Source organism: Dendrobium catenatum, unplaced genomic scaffold, assembly GCF_001605985.2.
Source record: "Dendrobium catenatum unplaced genomic scaffold, ASM160598v2 fragScaff_scaffold_9, whole genome shotgun sequence".
Taxonomy (NCBI): Eukaryota; Viridiplantae; Streptophyta; class Magnoliopsida; order Asparagales; family Orchidaceae; genus Dendrobium; species Dendrobium catenatum.
This window is the reverse complement of record NW_021318471.1, coordinates 2,247,508-2,274,824: the sequence shown is the minus strand read 5'-3', so window position 1 is coordinate 2,274,824 and position 27,317 is coordinate 2,247,508. Positions and strand designations below refer to the sequence as shown.

At 33.5% G+C, this 27,317-nt stretch overlaps 1 protein-coding gene across 3 annotated transcripts in view; it reads right to left on the bottom strand.

The window, feature by feature from the left end:
- The window catches only part of LOC110092511 (translocase of chloroplast 34, chloroplastic), a 28,985-nt gene extending 9,238 nt beyond the window's left edge, over positions 1-19,747 (bottom strand). The window contains exons 1-5 of one of the 3 annotated variants that reach the window (XM_020817091.2): positions 19,588-19,747; positions 19,275-19,382; positions 19,065-19,172; positions 18,842-18,966; positions 17,359-17,623 (exon numbers count right to left, since the gene is read on the bottom strand). In XM_020817091.2, the coding sequence (XP_020672750.1) occupies positions 17,359-17,623; positions 18,842-18,966; positions 19,065-19,172; positions 19,275-19,373 (597 nt within the window). In that variant the 5' untranslated portion in view covers positions 19,374-19,382; positions 19,588-19,747. Of the gene's footprint in view, positions 1-17,358; positions 17,624-18,841; positions 18,967-19,064; positions 19,173-19,274; positions 19,383-19,468; positions 19,542-19,587 lie in introns of those variants that run through there. The other 2 variants (XM_028700392.1, XM_028700375.1) reach the window with 2 other exon arrangements.
- Positions 19,748-27,317: the final 7,570 nt, after the last annotated feature.

Genomic DNA, 27,317 nt, shown 5'->3' with positions numbered 1-27,317 from the left:
GGGCATCTTCAACTTCCTCGCCTTTGGATATCCTCAATTTCTCCAGTATCCTCCATAACCTCCCATTCCTCGAAGTGGAAGAGCTCCCCAAGTGTCCCGATCATCCCTCCGACGATTATACTCGAACCCCTCTTCATACTCTCGCCTTCTTCCTTCAAAATCATCACCTTGACGCTGAATTCCTTCAAATTCAACACCTCGACGATGAAGTTCCTCCCTTCTTCCTTCAAAATCAGCCCCTCGACGTTGAATTCTTTCAAATTCAGCACCTCGGCGATGAAATTCCTCCCTTCCCCTTCAAAATCAGCACCTCAACGCTGGATTCTTTCAAATTCAGCACATCGGCGATGAAATTCTTCCCTTCTTCCGACAAAATCAGCCTCCCGTTTGTCGTATCCCCTACTCAACTCCTCCCTCGAAAGCGGTTCTAGCGGAGGCATCCCATCGTCTCCCTCTAAAACTTCCACTTCCGGATTTTCCCTACCCCTAAACGGGTTAGGGTTTCCTCCCCTTCTATGGTCGCCGACGGTTTCAGATGATGCCGATTTTTGCTTTTCTTCAATCATTTTTTTCATTAATTCTTCTAGCGTGGCAAATCTTCCATCCATCTTCTCATGGATTGATGAAAATTGACTTTGAAAATCTGAGATCTTCTCTTCGAAATCTGTCTTCAATTGTCCTAGCTCTCCTTCCAAGACCTCAACTTTTCTTCTGGCCATAGTTCCTTCTTAGAACTTGAGAGATCTTCTTCCGATTGAGACAAATCTACCACTGTAATTTCAGAAATCCAGCTGCCAAAGGTCCCAAATCGATGCTCTGATACCAATTTGATAGGAAATACTTGAGTTCACAAGTAACCTTAAGGAATACTTGAGTTCGCAAGCAAACCGAATCAAAATCGGTGGGGAAAACAGCAGGAAAACTGCTGTTTTCAGCAGTGGACAGCAGCCAACGCAGGAAAACAGGGAGAAATTCGAAAGAAAAAAAGCACGAAACAACTTGTATTCCACTAGTAGATGATTGAAAACAGTAAAGATACAATTGTTCTTCGATCCGAGAGGAAGAACGACTCTCCAATTCTCCGGCAACGCCAAAAGCCCAAGCAAGAAACCCTAGATCTCAAATTCTCTTTCAAATTCAAGATAATCCCCAATTACATCCTAATCTCCTAATTAACAATAATGGAGAACTACAAATTACCTAAACAACCCTTGCATTCAAATTTTTCCCTCCCACCTATGCATTAAGCCCCAAGTGGGCCCCCTTGGATTTAAATCTTCATTTTATATCTATTTACATATGTTGCAATCACATGTATGTGATTTGTTAACTAGTCGGTTTAGACCGGATCCAACCTAAATACAATTTGTCAATTTGATAATCTGATTAAAACTTGAATTGATAATATATAAAACCAATAAATTTATCTAATAATCTAGATCGACCATCTTCGGCTCCTTTCCTTTTTCTCATCTTCATTACCCATCACATTTATTTCTCCAACTTTTTTCCTAGGTTGCTTACCCAATATAAGAAATTTTGGAAACTTCAAAATCGACCAAAAACTTGAACCAAAAATCCAACTTAATATGGGTCATAGATCATCATTAGCCTTATCCTAACTATTTGGGATAATACTTTATGAATCAACAATTTTTATTCATTCTTACTAAGTGTTGCCGGAGATGTTAAGCCTATCTTCTCAAAGCATTTTAAATTACTTGATCATAATTTCATATAACCTTACAACTACCCGTTCTCCTTACTGATCCTATTGACACTAGTTCTATCTACTTGTCTGATAGTGTATTTTCTACCCTTAATTGTATAGAAGAGTGTAACTAAACCTATTTTCAATAGATCAAACTCTAGTCAATCCTCTGATATAATCATTCATTAATTTATTCATACTAATTTTGTCACACATTCTTGTTAACATTCCCATTTATTGCATGTTCGACTTAAATATGATTGACTTTTTCTTCCACAACAATTGGATTCATAAAAATATCAATGACATACTCTTATAACACAAAACTCCTAAGGCACTTTTCATTTTAACCATCTTACTTTAACCATAGAAATTATATTCTCAAATACTCTTCTATATGATAAATCCAAGATACTTAATCATACCTAAGTACCACATTATCTTCTAGTAATATTAATTGATAGTTGTTAATATCACACCATTAAATATATGCATCATGCTCTCAGCTTTTAATATATTAATTCTATGTCATCTATCTTATAAACATTCTTTCCATTGTTAAAAATTTTCACATCTTTCAATTGATATTTCACAAATTAGAATTATGTCATCTATAAAAACATAAATCAAGGCACCTCACTTTAAATACCATTGTAAGCATCTCCCCAGTAAATACAAAAATATACGGCATCAAAGTCAATCCTTGATATGAAACTATATTAATCGGAAACTCCTGTCAAGATTTAAAGGAATTTATCTACGGAAAAAGATTTTTTGGTTACCAAAATTATTGAGAAGCATATAATAGCATAACTTGGGCTTCTAAATTATGGTTTTAGTCATAATTAAACAAACAACAATATGTTTGGGACCTAACATATTGAAGAATGAATTTAATCCAACATATATTGAATATGATACATATCGAGGACTTCTTTCACAATACATCAACAGGGGAATAAAAGGAAACTTGAATGCAATGATGGATCTAAAATTCTATTCCATACAAAGATATTTGGAGCTCTAAAAATTATGTAGTGAAAATATCTCAAAACTTAAAGCTAAATTAACATTCACATTAGAACAGAGATAAAAAGTGAGGGAATAGTTCAATCCTTGAATATGCAAGATAAATATACCTTAAATTTAAGCGGATCTAGATATATGAGGTTTAGTAAATTATTTTGGATCAAAATTTATGATTTTTATATTTTCATGAAGTGAATGCTTCCAACTTACTTTTATTATTTATCAAAAGCAATTTGGGATCCATTAACATAATTAAGTCAAATCCTTTAAGATATGTGCTCAACACATTCGAGGGAAGATTCCTTATTATAAAGTGAATTGAGTATTTCAATTACATTGCATAAATTAGAAAAAATAATTTCATTTGGTTTCTTCAATTCCATGAAGCACTTTCATATGAACTAATCATATGAGGTAAGAGTTGACCGCTCAGTTGATTAAAATATATTATATGTATGTATCTAAAATATTCAAATAACTATAGATTAATCAATAAAATCGAAAGAACTATAAAAATAAAGTTCATGTAAAAGATTTTATTTGCAAGGCATACATAGCATAAGAAACCTCTCATCTTTGCTCTTACTACTTCAATCCATATATACAATGTAGCCTAACTTGACTTAGCCATAATGATAAGGATGTAAATGATGAGGTATTCCAATCATCTTTATCCATTTTATAGTGCCGGTCAAAGCATCCAATATGTGTACCAAGATTCTTAAGTGATAAAGAGATGGGAGAAGCAACATTATGTCATCCTGAATAGTGAGGACGTGAAACCTTTTCAATAGTAAATTTCATGAAAATATAAACTTTGAAAGCAGGATCCAAGTCAAAGGAATATTTTTACCTAAAAAAAATTTTTTTTTAAAGTACCATCTTTTATAAAGGGGCAAAGGCTTCATAAAGTTTTAACTACACTATATGTCATGACAGTGTAAAATCAACATGAACTAGAAATATAATAAATTTAGGCATTGTATGGTAATACTTTTATCCTGATTTTCTTTTTCAAACCTTGAAATATCATACTGTTAGCCTAATTTTCTTTTTCAAACCATGAAATATCATAGTATGTAAGAAACACACAATAAAAAAAATGTATTATCTCCTCTATGATTTAAATGTGGTAATACTTTTATCCTCCTTAACTTTTCAAAACTTGGAATATCATAATATGTAAGACGACGACAACAACAACAACAATATCAAGCCTTTGTCCCATGACGTGGGGTCGGCTACATGAATCCTTTTTACCTCCAATTTGTCATGTTAAGAGTCAAATTCTCATTTAAATCTAACAAAAAAATGTCATTCCTAACATTTTCTAACCAAATGTTTTTAGGTCTACCTCTACCTTTCTTAACATAGGTCAAATCTAATACATCTACTCTCCTAACCAAGTCATCGAAAAGTCGACGTTTCATGTGACCAAACCATCTATGGCGACTCTCTCTAATCTTATCTGCCACTGGAGCTACTCTAACCTTTTCACGTATATACTCATTTTTCATTTTATCTCTAAGAGTGAAGCCACTCATCCACCTGAGCATCCTCATCACAACAACACCTAATTTTATGCTTATCTTTTAATGTCCAACATGTTGCGCCATAAAGCATTACAGGTCTCACCATCTTATAGAATTTTTTCTTAAGTTTGACAGGTACTTTTCTATCACACACAACAGGCCCGATGCATTCCTCCACTTCAACCATCCAACTTATATTCTACTAATATATCCCCATCTATTTCACCATCATTTTGAACAATAGACTCGAGATATCTAAAACATGTACTCCTATTAATGACCTGATCACCCAAAGCCACAATCCCCCCACCAGATCTATTACTACTAAAATTATACTCCATGTATTCGATTTTAGATCTACTCAAACATAAACCATTAGACTCTAAGGTTAACCTCCATAATTCAAGTTTATCTTCAACTCCATCTCTACTCTTATCAAACAAGAAAAATATCGTCAACAAAAAGCATACAACACGATACATCCTCTTGGAAATGTCTAGTATGAACATCCATGACTAAAGCAAAAAGATATGGGTTTAAAGCTAATTCTTATTGTAATCCAACTAAAATAAATTCTTGTTGTAATCCAACTGAAATAAGAAAATACTTGGTCAAACCACCTTGTGTTTGAACACAAGTAACAGCTTCTACATACATATTCCTTAATGACTTGAATATAAGCATTATTAGTCCCTTTCTTTTCTAGAACTCTCCAGAGCACTTCTATTGGAACTTTATCATATGTTTTCTCTAAATCAATAAATATCATAGGTAGATCTTGCTTTTTCTCTCAATATTTCTCCATCAAACCTCTCAATAAATATATTTCTTCCATAGTAGACCTACCCGGCATGAGTCCAAATTGATTTTGAGAAACATTAGTGTCACGTCGTAACCTACGCTCCATAACTCTCTCCCACAGTTTTAAAGTATGACACATAACTTAATTCATTTATAATTCACATATTCTTGTGCATCATCTTTATTCTTTTAAAAAAAAAGGAATCAACACACTCCATTCATCCGGCATCTTTTTAGTCTTCAAATAATATTGAAAAGTTTCGTGAGCCAAGAAATTCCTTCATCTCCCAAATTTTTCTACACCTCTATTGGAATATCATCAAGTTCAATAGCATTTCCATACTTGAATTTCTTTAAAGCCTCTATAACTTTGATTTTGCTAATATGCCAATAAAAATAAAAATCTATATTTTCATTTAGGGAGCTAATGTCACTAAAGTCTATCATGATTTAAAATTGCGCAATATGAGGCCCGCCTTTGCGCAATTCCAGTGAAAAGCGCCTTGAGGCTTACGCCTCAAGTTTTTTTTATGATGAGGCCCGCCTTAAGGCATGCCTCGCCTCACTGGCATGAGGCTTACGTCTCACCCAATATTATATTAAAACTTACATAAATCCTGAAGTAAAGCCGCGAACAAATCACACTTTGTGTATCCCCTAGTCTCAACAACTTCTTCTCGACTTCCTTAACCTCTAAACCATCGCCTTCGCTACAACCACCAACCTCATAGCCTCCTTCAAGGATCACTTGAAAGCCGCACACCGCCACGACCTCTAAAAATTTTGGAATATTAATCTCATCTTTATGTTGATGAAAAATATTTTTGAAAGAGGAAAATGGTTGAAATAAATGAAGAAGAATTATATTGGGAGGAATTGGACTCAACAGATGAGACGGGAGAGATCAATTTGTTATAATGATGACTCAAACAAAGATCCCCTCAGTGATAACAAAACAGATGATTGTTTAGTTGTTGCCAACTTTTCAGCCTTGTTTAAAAATTAAATGTAGATGAGTAGGGAATTGCGAAATAAAGAGTTTGAAGTTAAACTTAATGTTATATGATATTTTTATGTAATTTCTATATTTAATAATTTTTTACTAATGTAATATTTGTATTTCAAGTATATTCATGCAATTTATCATTAGCTACTTTACGTCTTGTGCAATTTTTTATTTCATATGTATGACATTGTGTTATTTCATAGTTCAATAGAAATATAATGCCATTTTTTAACATATTATTTGAGTATTATATAAAAATTTACTTTTAACATTTATTTGCACTTAAAACAATTTTTTTATTTTGAGGCTCACGCCTCAAAATATCTTAAAGCTTACACCTCGCCTTACAAACAAAAAATGTCTCAATACCTAATTGCGCATTTTTAAACATGGTGATGACAGTGCTGATGACTTATGAGTTCTTATGCAATAAGTTATTGCTATTTATTTTTGGAATTATATGTTAATGAAAAGAATATTGTGATTTGGGAAAGATGGAGTTTGAGTTGAACTATATTTCATGTTGTTTTATTATTGGGATATTTTGATTTCACTTCATATCTTGTGCATTTTTATATTTTATATATTATTTACTCATTAGTATATACAAAATTTATTATTTTATGTTTACGCAATTTTTTGATTTTGAGGCTTACGCCTTAAAACGCCTTGAGGCTTACGCCTCGCCTCACAAATGAAAAACGCCTCAATACCCGATCACGCAATTTTAAACATTGAAGTCAATCATATTCTCACAATCTTCATTAAAAAGCTTATTAAAATATCTCATCCTCCTTTGTTGAATATCTTCTTCTAATAAGAGCGCTTTTTGATCTTCATGATTGATGCACTTCACTTGAATTAAATTATTCTCCTATATTTTTGCTTGGCTAACTTATACATATATATTTGGCCCTCATTAGTATCTAGTGTATCATATAAATCATTAGAAGTAAATTTTTTTGCATCACATATTGATTTCTTAGATTCCTCATGGGCCTCTCTTTATATTTTTTTCCAATTTTTCAAATTTTTACACTTAACTAATTTTTATAATAAATCTTTTTTTTTTTTGCACATTTTGACTCCACCATAAATTTACTTTTCTATTATGAGATTTTCCTTTTGATATTCCAAGTACATCATTTGTTATATTCTTAATATCACTAACTACTTTTTTCTCACATAACATTAGCTTCCTCATGTATAGTCAAAATCTTAAGATGTGAAATCTTACATTCAAAAATATTTGTTGGTGTTCTTTACATGCCCCCGTCATATGTGAAAAACATGTAACAACAAAAATATAGTATCTCCTCCACAATTTCAAAACCATGATAACACATTTGCAAAGCAATTCATCCACTCTAAAAATAGTTATAAACTTTGAACAGAACAACATTATGATAGTATTACCAAACGAAGCCTTATGCCTCATTTAATAAAAGTACGGGGTTGTTTAGGGATTAGATGATTGTGTTTTGCTTTAAGTAGATTTTTCTCCCTAGGATTAAGGCTATGTGGATTTTTGCTGAAATTAGTTCTCTAGTTTTGCTTGGACTCTAGTCGCCGGCTAGAGATTGGGAGAATAAGATATTCCTCTTGAATTGAAGATCAATTGTATCTTGTTTGTTTTCTTTCATTTTTCATCAATTATCAAATTTCCCTAGAGTTTTTCCATGAGATTTATTTAATTTCTGCTGTTTTCTTGCTGAAATTTCAAATTTCGCCCATTCTCTTTTGATTTCTGCACTTGTTTCCTATCAGTAGCATAACAGAGGAAGATAAAGAGAGAAACATTGTTTCATTTGATAGTGCAAAAGACACCCTGAAAGCTAGTTAATTTATATAGTGATCATTATAATGCATTTTCAGTATTCTAATATTCTAATTCAAGCAATCAGATCCATTTATGCTTTATCATACACCTATAAATGAATCAAGTATTCTGTATTAGGTTTCTTCTAGAGATGAATTACCATTCTAAAGCAAAATTTAATGGGAACATGTTTGTGTTCACATAGTTGTTTAGCATGCCCTAAGTACAGGAGAAAACTCATTGACCCATGGCCCATCAGCCTTACCCAAGCAGGTCTTCTGGTTGAATTTTATGTTCACTTATACAATTGGTTTGGCTATATGAGGACGGATTAGGATATGCAAGGTAGAAAGGATTGTGGCTATTGGAGTTCGAGGCTAGATCGCAGGAGCTAGGGTCGAAGTCTGAGGAGTTCAGCCTAGGTATGAGAGGCTCCGACTGTGTCGGGTGCAGGCAGAAGTCGAATGGGAGCTTCTATGGCTTATGGATTTCGGCTCGGTAAGGAGGAAGGGAGTCCAACATCGGGCAAGGTAGGGGAGCTCCTTCTCTCTCTCTCTCTCTCTCTCTCTCTCTCTGGGCCGGAGAAGCAAGGGAATCAGGATGGAGGTGTTGGTTTGGGAGTGAGGGTTGGCAAGGAAGAATGGAGGTCGCAAGTCGGATGGTTGTCGTGGGTTGGAGCTTGCAAACCGAGAGAGGTAGAGAAGAATCAGAGGTCTGGGATTTCTGCGAGAGAGTTTGCAAAAGGTCTGGAGCATGGGAGTGTCGTGGGAGAGATCGAGATAGCCAAAGGCTCTTCTCGTTTTAATGATGCCAAGAGAGCAAGTCTCGGCATGCGAGCGACAAGACGATTCGGTGCTACAAGGTATGGGCTATAGTAGAGGCGAGATGGGTAGCTCGATTTGTGGCTAAGGTATGATTTAGGCAATTTTTTTTTTCTTCTTTTTTTTTTAATTACAACAAAGGTCAACATTCTAGAACTCTCCATAGCACTTCTATGGAACTTTATCACATGCTTTCTCTAAATCAATAAAATATCATAGGTAGATCCTGCTTTTTCTCTCGATATTTCTCCATCAAACCGCTCAATAAATATATCGCTTCCATAGTAGACCTACCTAGCATGAGTCCAAATTGATTTTGAGAAATATTAGTATCACGCTGTAACCTATGCTCAATAACTCTCTCCCATAGTTTTAAAGTATGTCACATTAACTTAATTCCTCTATAATTCACATATTCTTGTGCATCATCTTTATTATTTAAAAAAAAATATCAACACATTACACTCATCTAGCATCTTTTTAGTCTTCAAAATAATATTGAAAAGTTTCGTAAGCCAAGAAATTCCTTCATCTCCCAAATATTTCTACACCTCTATTGGAATATCATCATGTTCAACATCTTTTCTCTACATCATTTTCTTTGAAATCTCTATAACTTTGGTTTTACTAATATGCCAATAAAAACAAAAATCTTTATTTTCATTTAGGTTGCTAATGCCACTAAAGTCAATCGTATTTTCACAATCTTCATTGAAAAGATTATTAAAATATCTCATCCACCTTTGTTGAATATCTTCTTCTAATAAGAGCACTTTTTGATCTTCATCATTAAAGCACTTCATTTGAATTAAATCCTTCTCCTATCACATCATTTGTTATATTCTTAGTATCACTAACTACTTTTTCTCACATAACATTAGCTTCCTCATACATAGTCAAAATCTTAAGATCTTGAATCTTACACTCAAAAATATTTGTTAGTGTTCTTTAAATGGCCCCATCATATGTAAAAAACATGTAACAAAAAAAATGTAGTATCTCCTCTATGATTTCAAAGCCATGATAACACACCTGCAAAGCAATTCATCCACTCTAAAAATAGTGATAAACTTTGAACAAAACAGCATTATGACAGTATTACCAAACGAAGCCTTATGCCTCATTTAATAATGTTTTAGCAGCTTTGCTTTTCAAACCTAAGATTTCACATTTTTATTTGTGTGGGAAGATGTGACAAAAAAACCCTCCTCCGTGGCTTAACGTCCATGGGCAAGCAGGGCATCACAGATGTATGGTAGCTTTTCCATTTCTATAAATGGAAGTGACTAAATTTCGTACCAAATAACACAATCTAGTACTACCAAACAATTCTTTAGAATTCTCAATCGTACCATTATAGCCAGAGAGGAAAACAAACATATCATAAGTGTCACTTATTTGTCAAGCAAACTTGATAGGACTAAAGTTTGTTCAATAAAACCAGTGAATTTTTTAATTACTAGCAGCCAAGATAATACAAAGAGTTTTATATAACTTCAATCACATGTAATTTAAGATATTGTTTAGGAAAAGAAATAATTTGCTTCAGATAACCTATAATTCCAACCTGGAGGAATAATATTTTCATCTTCATCCATAGATATTATGCTGAAAAAAAGGTTCAATGAGTGATGATTTCCCATTAATATTAAAAAAAAATTATTTTTACGATGTCAAAAAGTCCCTTTATTTGATAATAAGGGGCAATAAAAGAAAAGTGATTATTCAAATAAATTTTTCAAATTTGCTTTTAGCATCGCCAGTACAATGATTTTACTTACTGTTAAAACTGAGAATTTGAGAGGAAAAAGCTTGAATTTTATTATGCAATCTACTCCCTATTTATAGATCTATACAATGTGTATTGATAAGGAAACAAATAACTCTATAATAATGAGAATACAATTATTCCTAAATCAATGGAAGGAATTAATGCTATCCAGGTAGTCTTCCCACGGATTACTGTTCACAGTCGTGGATTTCTTTTGGAACCTGAGGTTGAGATTTAACACTTACCATACTATCTAAATATCTAGCTTCAAAAGCAATTAATCCAGCATTTTGAATGGTATTATCACAAAACATTTTGCGCTTGGCACGTCTAGTTTTAAAATGTTTCAACATACCATTACTAAAAGGACAATCCACACCAACTGTGTCCAAGTTTCATGCTAACTTAACTTTTCTGGCGTAGCAATTCTGGTAAAAGTTCTTATAGATTATTTGGTATTCCATAATAAACTCATGTTTTAAGCTAAAAGGACAAAAAAGTAAAGAGATAACCCATCATCATCTTTCAAGTCATGCAGGCCACTGGATTGAAAGTTAAAGTTTTAATGGGACTAAAAGTTTTCTTAAAACAAACATATAAACAAAGAAATATTAGAAAGATATGTATATCGTAGGATAAATTCAATCAAGTTTTAAACTTTGTATTGGTCTTGTCCAAAAAGCACAAGTATTGCATACCGAAAAGGATATTGAGAAAGTTAATATTCTAGAAAAACATCATCTCTAGCAAGGTTTCACCTCCTTCATGCAAAGCCAAAGAATAGTGAGGCTACCAATGTCCATGAGAAGAGACTATAATGCCTAAGTCAAGGATTGAATTCAAAGGCCATGAAAACTCAAAAGAACTATCTTCAGAGAGGGAATGAGATTATATAAATATATATATCCTTACCTTACCCCTCGGGTGGTCTTTATAGTATTGGGATGTAAAATATATTGGTTCTCTTAGCGATAAAATAGTGGAAAACTGCATATCATTTTCAAAATCTATGTCAAACCAGCATGGCCCTACGACTAACAAGTGGATGGATTGGACCTCTAGCACTGACATTGGTATAGTTAGAGATCAATCGCGACCCATCAATTATGAGTTGATGGCCCAGAAACCCATATTAATTCTATTGATTTGATGAAGGCATACATGGGAATTTTGATGTAATTTGATGATATGGAGGTTGAAGGGACAATAATTTATTTCATTATTTGCAAATTGTTGTGCAGGCATCACGGGAGCATGAATTTTAATATCCTTGATCAAGGAAGTGGGATTAATCCAAGCTTCGTATTTTTAAGAGGCAAATCAATTGTCTCCTTATTTTTGTTCTTCAGCAAAAATCGTTGTTGTCAATTCAAGAAAATCATTGAAAGTCATAATGTAACCAGAACAAACCTCAATACAATAATTCTACCAATATGATGGCAGAACCCGAGTACAAATAACCCAAGAGCATGCAACAAGATTTAGAGTAGTCCAAGCACGCAAATCAAATAGGATGCATTGGGCCCGATCCTCACATGAATGGACACAAGGTTCAAATATTAAAATAGAGACACAAAGGGCCCAGGATTTTGTCCTAGACATGGCAAGGTTTGATAAGGCCTCACAAGCTACTTAAAACAAACACCTATTGTTGCCTTAATTAAGGCAGCGATAGAGCACCTTAAATGTGATTGGAGAACATCAAAACCTACCCTCATTTTGTGGACATTGGAGCAGCCCACCAGCAAAGCAGACGGGCAATGTGTGCCAACTAATTTGGTGGGCACTAGTACCCACCTTTAAGGTAAGCACACTCATAATTAATGCTGGTATGTCATTATTAAGGCAAGTATGTTCTTGCATGCAAAGTGTCCACCTAAGGCAAGCTTATTACTAGCTCCAACTGAATACAATGCTCGAACATGGTGGCAGCAGCTTCCATGAGGTTCATAAATACAGCCAAGTTCAAGCGCATTATAATGACTAAAGAAACTTCATCTGAGAAATATTCAGTAGGGAATGATGATCGATCTTATAAATTAAAATTATTTTCATACTGTTTGGTGCATGAGATAGACATTGAGCTCTCGAACTTATTGATGTTAACATGGTTAGCTGTGCATTCATATATTGAGCTCTCAGCCCAAACCCCATTTGTGCATCATTCAATCAACTTTGAGGCAGCAAAAAATGAACACGTATATTACATTTCCTGCCTATATCTTTTCAATGAATCACTCATTTGATGTTGAGGGGAAAATGGTGATCTTCGAGAAACAAGCTCTCAGCCCAAACCTGTCAGTGTATCACTTGCTCGACTAAATTGAAAATGGAAGTCTCATGTACCAAAATTTATGGCCACAAATTTGTGCACTGCTCAATCAATGTTCGGAAGTGAAAGTGATGAATCCAAATACAAGGCTAGCTAAGCCAAATACTTTAAGGGTGACATGTATATACAAGTACAAAAAAATTGGAATTTGAAGAACTTTATTCTTTATTCTTTATTATTTATTCTTTATTCTTTGATATTCATGTTGTACCATTTTTTTGGCAAACCATACTGAATAGGATGTCAAGAGGTGTAGTGGTGAGAGAGGATTGGAAAGGCGATATCCTTAAGTCATCTCTTCAAATGAGGTATATGTCATTCTTTATGTTCATCCATAGAAGTGAGAATGGTCATGAATTATGATAATGTTCCCTTTCAAGAACTATAATCAAATAATAAACTTACTTAGCTTAAAATAAAAGATAATATCTTGATTGTGTCGATCGAGAAGATAACCATTTTTTGGCATTGTTATCATTTGTCAAATGGCATCATCATTCAACTTTCGGAGAGCTAAAAAACCTCCCTATTGGGTTCCTCACAAAAAAATATCGTTCTTTGTTACGGCCAACTAAGGTCTTCCTCAAGAGTAATGAAATCTTGTGAAGATGGCAACCTCCCTTTATGGCAGAGATAGCATGTTGGCTTGTCTTGATTGTTGTTGGGATACTAACTCTTTTGGAAGGGCCTTCATCTAAATCCACCATTTTGTGGCAGAAGATAAATGATTGAATGTGAGAATTTCTTTAGATGTTGGAAGATCCATCACTCCTCAATTGGGGACAAACAAGAAAGGATCTGTAGTGCTTGGTATTAAACCCTCTTCTTGACCGATGAGCACAAAGACGGGTTAAAAAAATCCAATTGGATCCTAGGGTCAAGAGGGAGAGTCTAGTAATTCTTGAAAAAAAAAAAGAATAAGTTAATCACAGAAAACCATTCTTCTATAAAGAAGCCAACCATACTAGAAGGAGAAAATAATATAAGATACTTGGTGAAGAATTCTCACAAAATCCTGATAGTCAAAAAGATTACCAAATGTTGCCAAACCCTACTGGATATAAAGGACCTCACATTTATTTCGTTTGTTAGAGGAGGGGAGAGTTAAGTGTCATTGTTGTATGCTTATCTTCTATATTTACTTGTATTATATCAATGGAGAGTAATGACATTATAAGTCCCATCACTCGGTGCCTTAACGTATGAATGAAATTCTGGATTTGTAAAAGCAATTTTAGAGGATTCATTGAGAAAATAATTAAGCCTGGCTAAGGATTTACCTAGCATTTGTAGCACACTAGCAAAGAATATCAAAAAATTATACGCCAAGGATGTTGACGTTGTCATCTTCATTATGAGCTTGAAGGAGTTCACTCTAAGTTTCTAGAGGCACAACATAAATTTAAAAATATTTGGCATTGTCGAATGAATAATAAAATGACCTTCAACACAAGGTACAGATGACTTGCTGCAACTCAAAGCTAAATAGTACACATAATAGTTTTGGGGTTACAACTCAAGTTATGTGTAGTGGAGTGGCAAGAGAGATTGTTCTTACACTATTCATGCAATAGAGAACTATTTGCAATCTTTAGATAATGCTCAAGAATTCAATCATCAAGAAGAGTGGATTTGTGAGATTGTTCAGAGAAAGGAGCTAGATAAAGTAGTAATCCATTAGTTAGAAGCTTTCAATATGGGATTTTATATAGGTATTTGACTTGCATGACAAAAAGCAGGGATCAGCGTTGATGATTACTGTTATGCTAAAGTTAAAACTTCAAGCAAAATGAAATGCGAAAAGAGAACAAACACATCAAAAATCTCAAATACAAAACACAAGTTTACATGATTCGATGAAACCTACATTCACAGTCGCACAAAGATCAAATACTCCACTAAGCTTGAAAAGAGATACATGGTGAGAATATACTTTAAATAATTAAAAATAGATATATCATTTTAAATGAGTTACTTTTTGAAAGGGAACACAATCATATGTTGTAAATACAAAAGTTGGAAGAATAACAATTGATATTGATTCCCCTTCTCTCTTCTCTTCTTCACTGTGAGAGCTTCTCTCTCTCCTCTTCTCTCTTCCTCTTCTCTTTTGCTCTTTATTTTCTTCTAGTTATGGGATGCTTGCAACCATTAATTTCTTCCCATTTTACAGTGTAATATGAAGTGGCAAATATGAAGGACTAAGAATGACTGAGGCTTAGGCTAGGTAGCCACCATCTTAGAAAATCAAATGAAAATGAATTTTTAAGTTAGGTAGCTAGCATCTTGGAAGTTAAACTTGAATAAATCTTCAATTTATAGCCACCAATTTTGAAAACTCAAGACCAAATCTTATCCAAAATAGTCAAGAGAAATTAGACTCCATATTTAGCATATTATAATATCAATAAAGGGTTGAAACACTTCGATTAGAAGGTGGCTGTTAGACCGGTACTAGGTGGAACAAGGGTTCCCCGCCCAGTAGGGGGCGGGAGGCTTTGGTGTGGGGCACAACAGTCAATTAGACATTAATTAAGGATGGGTTTGGGAGGAAAAATTCAAAAGTATGAGGCTATTTAGGGATTAGAAGATTGTGATTTTTCTCCCTAGGGTTAAGGTTATGTGGATTCTTGCTGAAATTAAGAGTTCTCTAGTTTTGCTTGAGCCTAGCTGCTAGCTAGAGATTGGGAGAGCATGATCCTCCACATGAATTGAAGATCCATTGTATCTTGCTTATTTTTTTATCATTTTTCATCAATTATCAAATTTCCCTAGGGTTTTGCCACGGGATTTATTTGATTTATGCTATGTTCTTGCTGAAATTCCAAATTCCAGCCATTATCTTTTGATTTCTGCACTTGGTTTCCTATTAGTAGCATAACGGAGGAAGATAAAGAGAGAAACATTGTTTCAATTGATAGTGCAAAAGACACCCTGAAAGCTAGTTAATTTATATAGTGATCATTATAATGCATTTTCAGTAGTTTACTATTCTAATCCAAGCAATCAGATCCATTTATGCTTTATCATACACCTATAAATGAATCAAGTATTCTGTATCAGGTTTCTTCTAGAGATGAATTACCATTCTAAAGCAAAATTTAATGGGATGCTTGTGTTCACATAGTTGTTTAGTATGCCCTAAGTACAGGAGAAAGCTCATTGACCCATGGCCCGTCAGCCTTATCCAAGCAGGTCTTCGGTTGAAGTTTATGTTCACTTATACAATAGGGATGAGAGAAACTCTTTAGCTTTCCAAATTTGCTCTTTCCACGAGTAATCAAAAATATGCTAGAATGATGGTAGAATTTTCTTAATGTTGGCTCTTCCACGATGGCAAATATGAGAATATCACAGCACTAGAAAACGTTTAAGTTTTCAATTTTATCCAATCCACAAATAAATAAATAAAATTATAAATCTGCAAATTAGTTATTCTTCTGATCTAAACTCATCACCACTTTAGATAAAGAACAAGTTAACCTAAAATCAATTTATTTCCTATTTCATCCCCACTCTGGCTAAAAGAGTAATTAAATTTTAAAATTAACAAAACTAGTTATTTGGTAGTTAAAAGGACAAGTAATAATCAAAGAGATGTATATAAGCGATTAAACTCTAGCAATGGTCAGTTGGTTAATCAACGTGCATGATTCAATTCCCTCTCATTTTTCAAAAAATAGTTAATTGACTAAATAAATCTAACTTTATTTAATTTATTTTTAAAAGAATTTAAATTTTGACCATGTGCATTGCGTTGTGGGAGCATGCTAGTCTCCTAATAAGATTGTATTCAAAGCATGGCAAATCAAGATAGATCATCACTGCAGGAAACAAATTCTACATTCTAGGAGCCCATCCAGTATCCACAATTCCAGAGAAATAACAGTACGAACTATTAAAGATTCCCAACTCTACTTCCAACAAGGAAGAACAAGAAGATGATGACAGCCACATGGTAGATGATAATAGCAGATGATTGCATCACGTATAGACTAAACTTTAGTCCTGTTCTTACCATGGTTTTCTTTTACAAGGAATATGTAAAATTATTGATAGTGAAGAACACAAAAGTTTGCATCTCCTCCTTAAACATTTCTTTTCATGATTTCTTTTATAAAGAAAATCTAACAATGCCTTTTACAATGGAATGTCATAACAATACCATGTTTTTGCACTTCCCCATACATCGCTCTACTTTTCATGGTTTTTCATTGAAAAATAACTATGTCATTCACAGCTAGATATCATAGCACTTCATAGGATCCTTTTAAAGCTAGATATCATAGCCTCAACTATGTCATATCTTACTTTTGCACCATATGTCACATGATATATCCATATCATCTAAATCCTTGATTTGTGCAAAAAAAAATTAAAGAAAAAAATTGAGGCTATCATTTCAAAAAAAAAATAATATTAATATCACCGACTCAGTCCAAATTTGAGTGAAAATTGAGCAAAAAATAAATCAATAAATATCCATAATTTAACAGGATTCCATCAATGAAGTTTGCATGTAGAACTAGATCTTACCTGAAACTCCGCTTTCGAAAGTCGACCACCCAAACGAACATACGTTAGAAGGGCTTCTGAGCGTCGGGCAACAAAGTCATCATAATTTAATCCATCTGGTGGAGATAGTTGAGCATGAGTTAGCACAACCAAACTCCTTCGCCATATTGTTTTGCCAAAAGTATCTGTAATGGCTTTCACAACCTGTTTGTCCAAGGTATCCATTCTATATGCATCTAGTCGGTCCACATAAAGAAGTACATCAATGGTCTTGTTCAGAAGAAACCTAAATACAATCAAATTGATGATATTGTTAATGAAAAATGAAAATAATAATAATAATAATAATTTTTTGGAGCAGGAGCTTCTAAATGTAAATCTCGGAACTTTATTCAATTCAATTAAAAAAAAGGCAGTTCAGATATGCCCCTGAAGGACCTACTCCTAGACAAGCAAAAATATCTTATACTTCCTAAAACTGAATTGTTTTTTATAACATCGATTGTTAGGCGGAATAGATTATAAATTACATTTACATTTATTGAAAAGTGGGGAAAAATTTTTAAAAGTTGCAAGATATTGAAACATTAGCAAGACATTAAATCATAAACACCAAAAGATGATGAACTCTAATTCGATTAGAAATCATTAAAAGTAGACACATTTTTCTCTTCGACAGGCCAAGTTATCTGCGAGGAAAAATTATAGCCATTATATTTTCATATCTATTTTATCAATTGATCAAATTAAGTAATGATAACACCCATCAAAGTAGATAACACTGTGTGATAGTTTAAGAACTCCAAGATGAGTGTCTACCAAAGACATTACTTTCCTCAAGGGTTCCAAAAGGCTTGCACATACATGAGATGCCATCATGCCATCACATTTCCATGACTTCAATGTTTTTTTTTTTTTTTTTTTTTTTTTTTTTTTTTTTTTTTTTTTTTTTTGGGGGGGGGGGAGAATTTACATACATACCACTTTAAACCATCATATTTACATATCTAACACCCAAAACTTTAATATTACATACATACCACCTTATATTTCTTTAATATCAAATGTATCACTCATATTTCCTTCCTACCACTCATATATTTCATTTCTACCATTTATATTTGATATGAAAATGAACTATGGGTGGTATGTTTGTAATATTAAAATTTTATGTGTTAAATATATAAATATAGTATAGTATGGTATGTATGTAAATCTCCCTTTTTTTTATTTTACAAAAGAAAGCTTCCAAGAAATATTTTGAGATGTCAAAAAAACAAATAATTCATAAGGCCCTATCAAGAATCGTAGAACTAGCCTCTTTAATGCTAGAGTGAGGCTACATTCATCAACTCCCTCATATGCATTAAGTAAACCCCTTTTCCCCTTCTTTACAGGCCCACCAACATCAAGGAAGCGTCATTTAGATCACGTATAGATTACAACATCCATGTGAAGTTAAAACAAGCAGTTTAGTATGCAGTTATCCTTCCTCAGAACTAACCTCTTTATGATTCCAATGGCCTGTTCATTCACATATCCTCCTTCAACAATACCTGGAGTGTCAATAATGTTCAAAGTGAATCCTGCCTGTGTTCTTGAACACATAATCGGCCTCAGCCCTTCTGACTAGAAAAAACGCCACAATTTGTAAAATGAGATTAACACCATCAAAACAATCAAGAGAATCAATCTAATTCCTTTCAAAACTAGAAGATCAGACAAACCTGGAAGGCACTGACTGAAGCAACCCGCTCCCCTAAAATGGAATTAACGGTGGACGACTTCCCCATACCTCCTTTTCCCATCACTAGAATCGTCAACGTGCTCACATTCTAAGAGACCCAAAACAGAAAGAGTGTGTGTGAGAGAGAGAGAGACCATATAAAAATACCTAGCCCATATCAAAATTACATCTTTTGAACAAAAAAACAGACCTCTTGCTTCAACTTCCCGAGCAATTCAATCAATCTCGTCTGCGTAGCAGGCGGGAACTGCCGGATTCCAAGCCACTCACGAGCCATTACGAAAGCCATTGTAACTCACTACCAAGGACAGCAATACACAATAAATTATCACGCGCCAAAAAATATCGAATAACTGTCTCGATAAACAGGATTGAAACTTAAACCCCAAAACCACAACGAAGAAAATTGCCACCGGAGGTAGAGTAATTCAAGACCAATCCCTCCCTTTTCTCCATTGGCGCATTAAGCAATATAAAAGGAAAGCGCAAGTTTTTATCCATACCTTAGTATCTCTGAAAGAGAGCGAGATGTCGATGGGCAGGCAACCTGAGAGAGACCTCGCGTTTGGATAATAGGGCGAGAGGGAGGATAGGCTGCGAGAAGCCCAAAACCCAAATGAGAGCCGCTGAGCTCGGCAAGAACGTCACCGCTACTGCGAGCCTTCTTCGTTTATACTTTATAGTGGGATAAGGTATGGAGAGGTAATAATTGGAATAATCAATTGAATAAAAAAACAAGAGTAAACCTTATTGAGATAAATTTCATATTTTTTATATTAAAATGAATATTATATATTGTATTTCACATTATATTAATTTTCTATCAAAATATCTTGATATAATTTTTTTCTAACTAATTTATAGGACTTGATTTAAATTTTAAATGGTTTAGAAAAAAATTAGAAGTTCAATAAAAAAAAGGGAAATATTATCTTATAATTAAATTAGAATTAGATTAAATTTTATTTTAAAATTAGTTTTATAGCTAGATATTGCCTTGCAAAGTAATTGTTCATGCATTTATGGTAAAATATTTACCAAACGATTTTGTTTTAAGAAATAATTTTACATGTTGATAAATGAAGAATGGAAATATGCATGTTGGTTAGAATTGAATTAGAGAGAGGATTGTTAAAAGTGGTACAAATTGGGAAATGTGATAGCTCAACAACAAAGGGAGCATATAGCCTTGGGTTGGTGAAGGAAGCAAAGGCCCTATTGCGGGTACAAAGCGGGTACACAATCTTGTACTACAACGAAGAGGCGGATGGATAGGGTTTGCAAGGGGTGGAAGACCTAGTAAAAGGTAGTTAAGGTCTTGCTACCTTCATCTCCCTCTATTACCCACCTTCCAAACTTTCTACAATATTCTCTTTAAAAAAAAAAACCAACTTGTACCTTCTTCCTCTTGCAAATGAAAAATATTCTAATTGAAAAATATTGTAATTTAAAAAAATATATCCTAATTGGCCTTTAAATGGGAAGGAAATAATGATAAATATTTCACTACATAAAATATTGCAATTTCCAACTGACTTTCCAGCAAAATACTTGTCACTGTAAACATCGGCGGATTTTCCATCGAATTTCCATGTAAGACTTTCCAATGGAATTTCTAGTGGAACTTTATGCCGAAAATTTCGCTCGTTTAAGTATGTTTGGCACACCAAAAAATTTGTCAATAAATGCCATATTTCAACTGTTTCATCACTTCTTCTTGCATTTCGTACGAAACGGTCATTCACTCTATTCTCACGTGAAACATACCTCCACAGCGTGCCCCTCCGTCCCCAACATTCTCATTCGTCGTTTGCATATCGATTCCTCTGACTCCGTTAAGATCATTGTCATTTGTCATTCCTTCATCCATTCGCATTGTGATTCCTTCGCTCAATCTTCTCAACTCATCGATTAGACACATTCGGTAAGTCTTCGCCAATACATCTTGAGTTTATATGGATTTGCCTTAACTCCTCCACTGCTCTTAAGTTTTTAAAGTGTATTCAACAATTATGAGAGTATGAAGAATGTTTTACAAGAGGGAGCTTTGAGATAATAAGGATTAGAAGGAATTTTCCTAATGTGTTAAACTTTAGTCTTAATAAACAAATCCTTAAGAACATACACCCATGTTAACTTAGGTCTATCCATTTTCAATCCTAATCGCATGACATTTATTTTTATCTACTCATCTAATAGTTGTATTTTACATCATTCATCAAATATGCACAAACAACAAAAGTTTATTTTCATCTATCATAACTTAAATAGATGTAACTCCAACTATTCCACTAATATAATCACTCAATTTATCCCTCATTTCTCCACACTCCATCTTAACATTCTTATTTTTTCCACACTCAACAAAAAACAACTTTTTGCTATCTTACAAACATATCTCTACAATTTTACAATACCCTACGCACACACTACAAGAAAATAGTCTAATACCGACGGAATTTTTGGAGGTTACAAAATCGCCAAACTGCTAGAAAATTTGATGGTATGTGATAAGTTTGACACCATTACCGGTGGAATGATCGCCAGTTTTAAGTGAATTTGTTACTTCTGTCCTAGAGAATGCTGATACTCTATCTCGTCGCTACAGCTCCAACCGACGCCAGCCTTGATCCTCATCCCCCCCGTCGCAGGTGATCTCCTCTCCTTCCTTGTTCTTCTTCCTTTCCTTCCACAAGAGATCATCCTTAAAGTAATTAGAAATATATAATTTTTAATTTATAAGATTTTGCATGTTATAGAGACGAAAAAAGGAGAAGCATAAGTGTTTATGTGATATTGTAATATGCTAGAATAGTACACATTATATGGTTTAGGTGCACACTAATAAGAATACATTTATTAGAGTATCAAAGCTTAGATTAATTTTTTTATATAATGTGCATATTTATATGTTAAGTAATTTAAGATGAACCTTAATAGGCTTGTCAAGTGTTAACTAGTGATGTGATTAGACTACGAATTTGAACTATTCTAAGTTAGGTCATCTTTGAACTAAGTCAATGTGGAATGAGCATGAATTTGAGTTGCTCTTAGTTTAGCATCTATAATACCAAATTGATTCAGTTGATCTCAATACATATTTGTTCTTCATGAATTATGAATATAAGCTTTGATAATAACTTGTATAAGATGCCTATTTCAAAGAGATTAGATACCAAGATTTAGTTAGCCAAAATGAATTTGGTGGTGGTTGGAGTGGATAAGGAGATGATGGGGCAGCCGAAGGAGTTGGGCAGCAATTAAGGAATATCTTGAGATATTTTAACTGGGTGACAATTGGCTGGTTGCTTCTATTGTCAAAATAATTTATTTTAACTGTAATTAGATATTAAAAATGTTTTTATTCCATCAAATTTAAAATTTTAATAGCTATTTATGAATTTCATCATTGTTAAATTTTAGTACTTTGATGTAGATTACATTTGAGTCTCAACACAAGCGATAAATTTTTAAATATAAATTTCTTATTTTAAATCCACGTGACTTTCCAAGAAGATAGATATTTGATATGTAATAGATTGCTATTGGGACGAAAAGGAATGATAGATGAATTTATTGGTGGAGAGTTTACCATACGTGATCAGAAGCTGTTAGAGTAAGATATAAGTGAAAGGTTTATGGCTTAGGTTCGTAAGGGTATGCTATTGAGAGCAGTACATCCACCTCAGCATTTTATGATACTAGTTGAGTTGAAGAAAATGTTAGCCAGCCAGTTGTTGCTATGATAAGAGAGATACAGAAGATGAGATAGAATCACACTGAGATGCAGGTGAAGCTGCGGTCATATTGAGCTGAAAATTAGAAGAAAAAAGAGTAGGAGCCTGTGCATGAATCATATGGCATCGAGGATACAAAAGATGATTAGATAATGTTAAAGTTGTTGGAGTTTGAAAAACATTTTTTTTATTTGAGAACATTAATGTGAACTCTAACTTTTGTTGAATTTTATATTTTGAAGGTTCTTTATATTGCTATTTTTTGTTTTATTATGTTCAAAAGTTTGTTTAATTTGTTTATTTATGTTTTCAACTATTTTAGTATGTGTTGATTGTAAATATTACATTAGTGCAACTTATTTTGTGCATTTTATTCAACTGTTGTAGGTACAAAATGTAAAAATGTGTGTGGACAGAGGGGTGCCTATCAAATTTTTTAAATTCCTATAGGTTTCCGGCGGCTTACAAACCACCTAGCCATCAAAAACGTCGATATCGGATGGTATCAAAGCCTCCAAATTAATGAGTAAATTATTGAAAATTATGAATAATTTTTTGGCGATCAAAATGCCAGAAATTATCGACATTTATTGCTACAAGAAATACCGCTAAGAGTTTCCAGTGGTTCACTAGCAATTTTCGGTGGATAAATCATGGGTAATACCGTCGGTAAATTCCAGTAGCAATTTTGCATAAATCGCCGCTCAAGCCGCAGGTAGAAACACAACGTTAATTCATCGTAAAGTCGCCGGTAAGCCACCGAAAAATATTTTCGATGGAAAGAAAAGCTGTCAAAATGTGTTTCCTATGAGGTTTATACCGGGGAAAAAATTTTGTAAGAAGACCGCCACAAAATGTTAATTTTCTCCATAAAGTAGCCCATTTTGGTCAAAAAAATCTGTCAGTAATGGATGATTTTCATGTAGTGACAATACTCTGATCTACCCTTAATATCACCCACCATCATCTCAATTCTCAAGGAATCTAGTTCACCTACCCATATACATCATATGTTCAGCCATTCTACTGCCCACCACCCTTTGATGTGGGGCCTTCCACATTTATGGAGCACAACTTGAGACTGTATCAGCACCAATGTGTTCATAGAGCTTGAGGGCGACACATACGTAATATTTGCTTTAAATTATTTAGATATTTTGTGAAGTAATTTGTTCAACCTAATGTTTTGTACAACTTTTATCAGTTAAAGCAACAAATACACAAAATACATAACATCATATAAAGCAAGTTTGATGCTCCATATCTTTTATGGAAGAAAATCCCCCATGAAGTTCAAGATATGTAATTTCACGAGTTTGAGGTTAGTTATTAATAGTAATAGTAATAAATTGCATTTTAATTAGACTAATAATAATTATCCTATGGTTTACTCTTGATATATGGATAGATTTCTACTGATTATTTTAACATAATGTAAAGATTAAAAAAAAATTTAGAAGCGGCGATCGACTTGCCTGCAAGACATATTTACATGCATCAGAAAGTGAGGCAAGAGACCATTGTGGATCGGTGAGAGTGTGGGCTAACTTTACCAAAGCTTGGGGTAGCCTAGATTATACTATAAGGAGGGATCAAAATAGGCAGAACAAAGCTTCGAACATTGGGTGCATGGGTAGCGCCCTCTATACAGCGGGCTCAGTTCTATATACTGAGCACAAGCCACGATTAGTAAAAAAATTAATATATAATTAATATCATCTTAGATTTAAATATTTTGTTCACTTATGAATACTAATCTAAGTATGCAAAAAGAGATATTGGGTAGAGAACCCATGACTGTTGAGTTACACACTCGCACCAATCAGGATAAAAAGGACCAATAGTGGGTGGACGTGTAAGTGAAGTGGGACTTTATGAGTCACTAAATTTAGAATATCAATAGACATATTTTTTAAGTGACACATATATAATGATAAAATGTAAGTTATGTTTTCTAGGAGGAGTATACACAGCTTTGAGAGAGTCATGCTGCATATGGTGAGGGATCCTCTGCAGAATCAGTAGATTATTCTGGCTATCGCATATGGTCACAAGCAATAGGTATAATACATAAGTGAAGATTTATGGATTAGTCTCACAGGCCTATGCGTTCGAGAGATCGTCCTCTAATTCCTCAAGCTTCTTAACTAGCATCCATGAGGGGTTGGTTAGCCAATTAATAGACGGCTTCCTTGAGAATAGAGTTAATTAGAGCAAGTTTGAAAATCATAAGCGGACATGTAAATGCAACAAAATCAAATACTAGAGGAGCTTCAAAGAACCAGGGAGCAATTTAGTGGAAAATAGCCTGCATCGCCCAAGGACAATGAGGATATAGATTCAGAATAGAGTTTATATAGTTGTAAATATTTTGTTAGTTTTTTTTTAATACTTAAGAATTATAGGGTTATTGCATAATTGTCTGGTAATTATGGAACTATTATAATATTTGAGAATATTTTGAGGACAATGTAATTAATATTTATGACAATGTTGAAATATAGTGTATTTTAGCTATTTTAAGTGTTTGTTACTACTTTATGTTATATTGTAGACTAATTGACAAGAGAGGGCATTTTTTATCTATACTATAAGTTTTCGATGAATTTTTGTCAGAAGATTGATACAATAAATTTTGGACAAAGATACCAATGGGAATTTTCGCTAAAAATTCCGACGAAAAGTAAAAAAAATTACATTCAAAATACGTTGGAAATCCACTAGAGACCCACTAGAAAAAATCAATTAGAAATTCTTTTCTAATGCTCATTTTCTTGACATAATATTATCTATCAAAAATCCTCCCGAAATATTTTTTTTATGCTGAATTTCAAGGTTTTATTATTGATTATTCCACTGTAAATATAAACATTTCCTACAATGTTTGCCATTTGCTAGGCAAGAGGTGAAGAGATATGTCCCCCTTCGAGAATAGATATGCAAAAGAAAGTAGATCATTAAGATTTGTAACATTTTTTTTTGTTGAAAAAAACAATAATACGAAAATGGGTTTTTGCTTAGTATATTTCATAAAAAAAGAATTTAAAAAGATGTAAAATTAGGTTTGTCTGATAAGTGTTATCTCAGCTCATATTAAATATTCATGATAATTCATATTATTAATTTAAATTTTTATAAACTAAAATCAATATATCTAGATTAATACATGTCTCAAAGAAAATGAATTCTCTAAGGTTATTTATTATCTATGATATCTTTAAGAAGCACTCTAGATAAAAGAGACTTGTTTGATTTTAATTTTACTTTTTGGATATCAAGGAGTTGACTATGATTTGAATAATTATATATAGTATGTGTAAACTTACTTTTGTGCAATGCTCCGCCTTGATAACATCTCGTACACATGAAAATACCAATTATCCATATAAGTGATATTTCATCTAAAATTTTTATTTTTTAGTGATATCATACGTGGGCACATCTTCTTCCCATAAAATCTTCAACTCTTTTGTCATGTATTATAAATATACAAGCATTTTCTTTTTGAATTATGTAGTCTTGGTATAATAATTGTAAGAAACATATACTATGTAGTCGTATACATCTCTAAAAAAATATTAAAAGGGGGTAAGCATAATATTCCAACATAAATAAGGTGAACCAATTTAATTATATAAAGTGAATATGTAATACATGTCTATCATTTCATAGTTCCAAATCAAACTCTAAATGTATATGTTAAAGTTATTCAACATTTCATAATCTTATAGATGAATATGTTAAACCCATAGCTTTAGTAATCCGCCGGAAAAGACGATACAACGAAATGTATCGAGCGTACTTACCGGTGAATATGATCCGTCGGAATCTACCGTCCCAAGTCCGGCGGATATTCCGCCGTTAATTACCGGCGCAACAATTGCGTCGTAAACCAATCGTGGAATTTCGATGTCGCAACTCCGGCGCCTTATCCGCCGTTAATTACCGTCGCATTATACGACGGTAAATACCGGAGCATTAGGCGCCGGAATTCTACATTTTTCACGTCGGCAAACAAAACGTTTAATGCGTCGGTAGTGCGTCGGAAACTGCGCCGGAACTATTTCCGGCGCAACATATGCGTCGGAAAAAATTTATCGACGCACCCAAAACCGGTGGAGAGCTTTGCGCCGGAAACGAACGGTTCCGTCGGATTTTATATTAGTTCCGGCGGATTATGTCCGCCGGTAATAACAGGTTTTCCTGTAGTGATCCTTAAATTTTTATAAGACATATTTTAACATATAACAGTCAAATAATACTCTAAGGGCCATTTATTATTATAAATTTGTAATTCCTTAAAAATTTGATATATGTTGATGCAAGTGAGATTTCCAGGATCGTTAGGTGTCTGTTTTATAAACTGATTTAACTTGAGTATTCTAGACATAATAGGCTATTTTATGAATAGTTTTACATATTTTTTAGAGCCTTGATTTGAAGATATAAAAAATTACAAAAAATTTATGTCAAAAACTAAATAATTTACATAATTA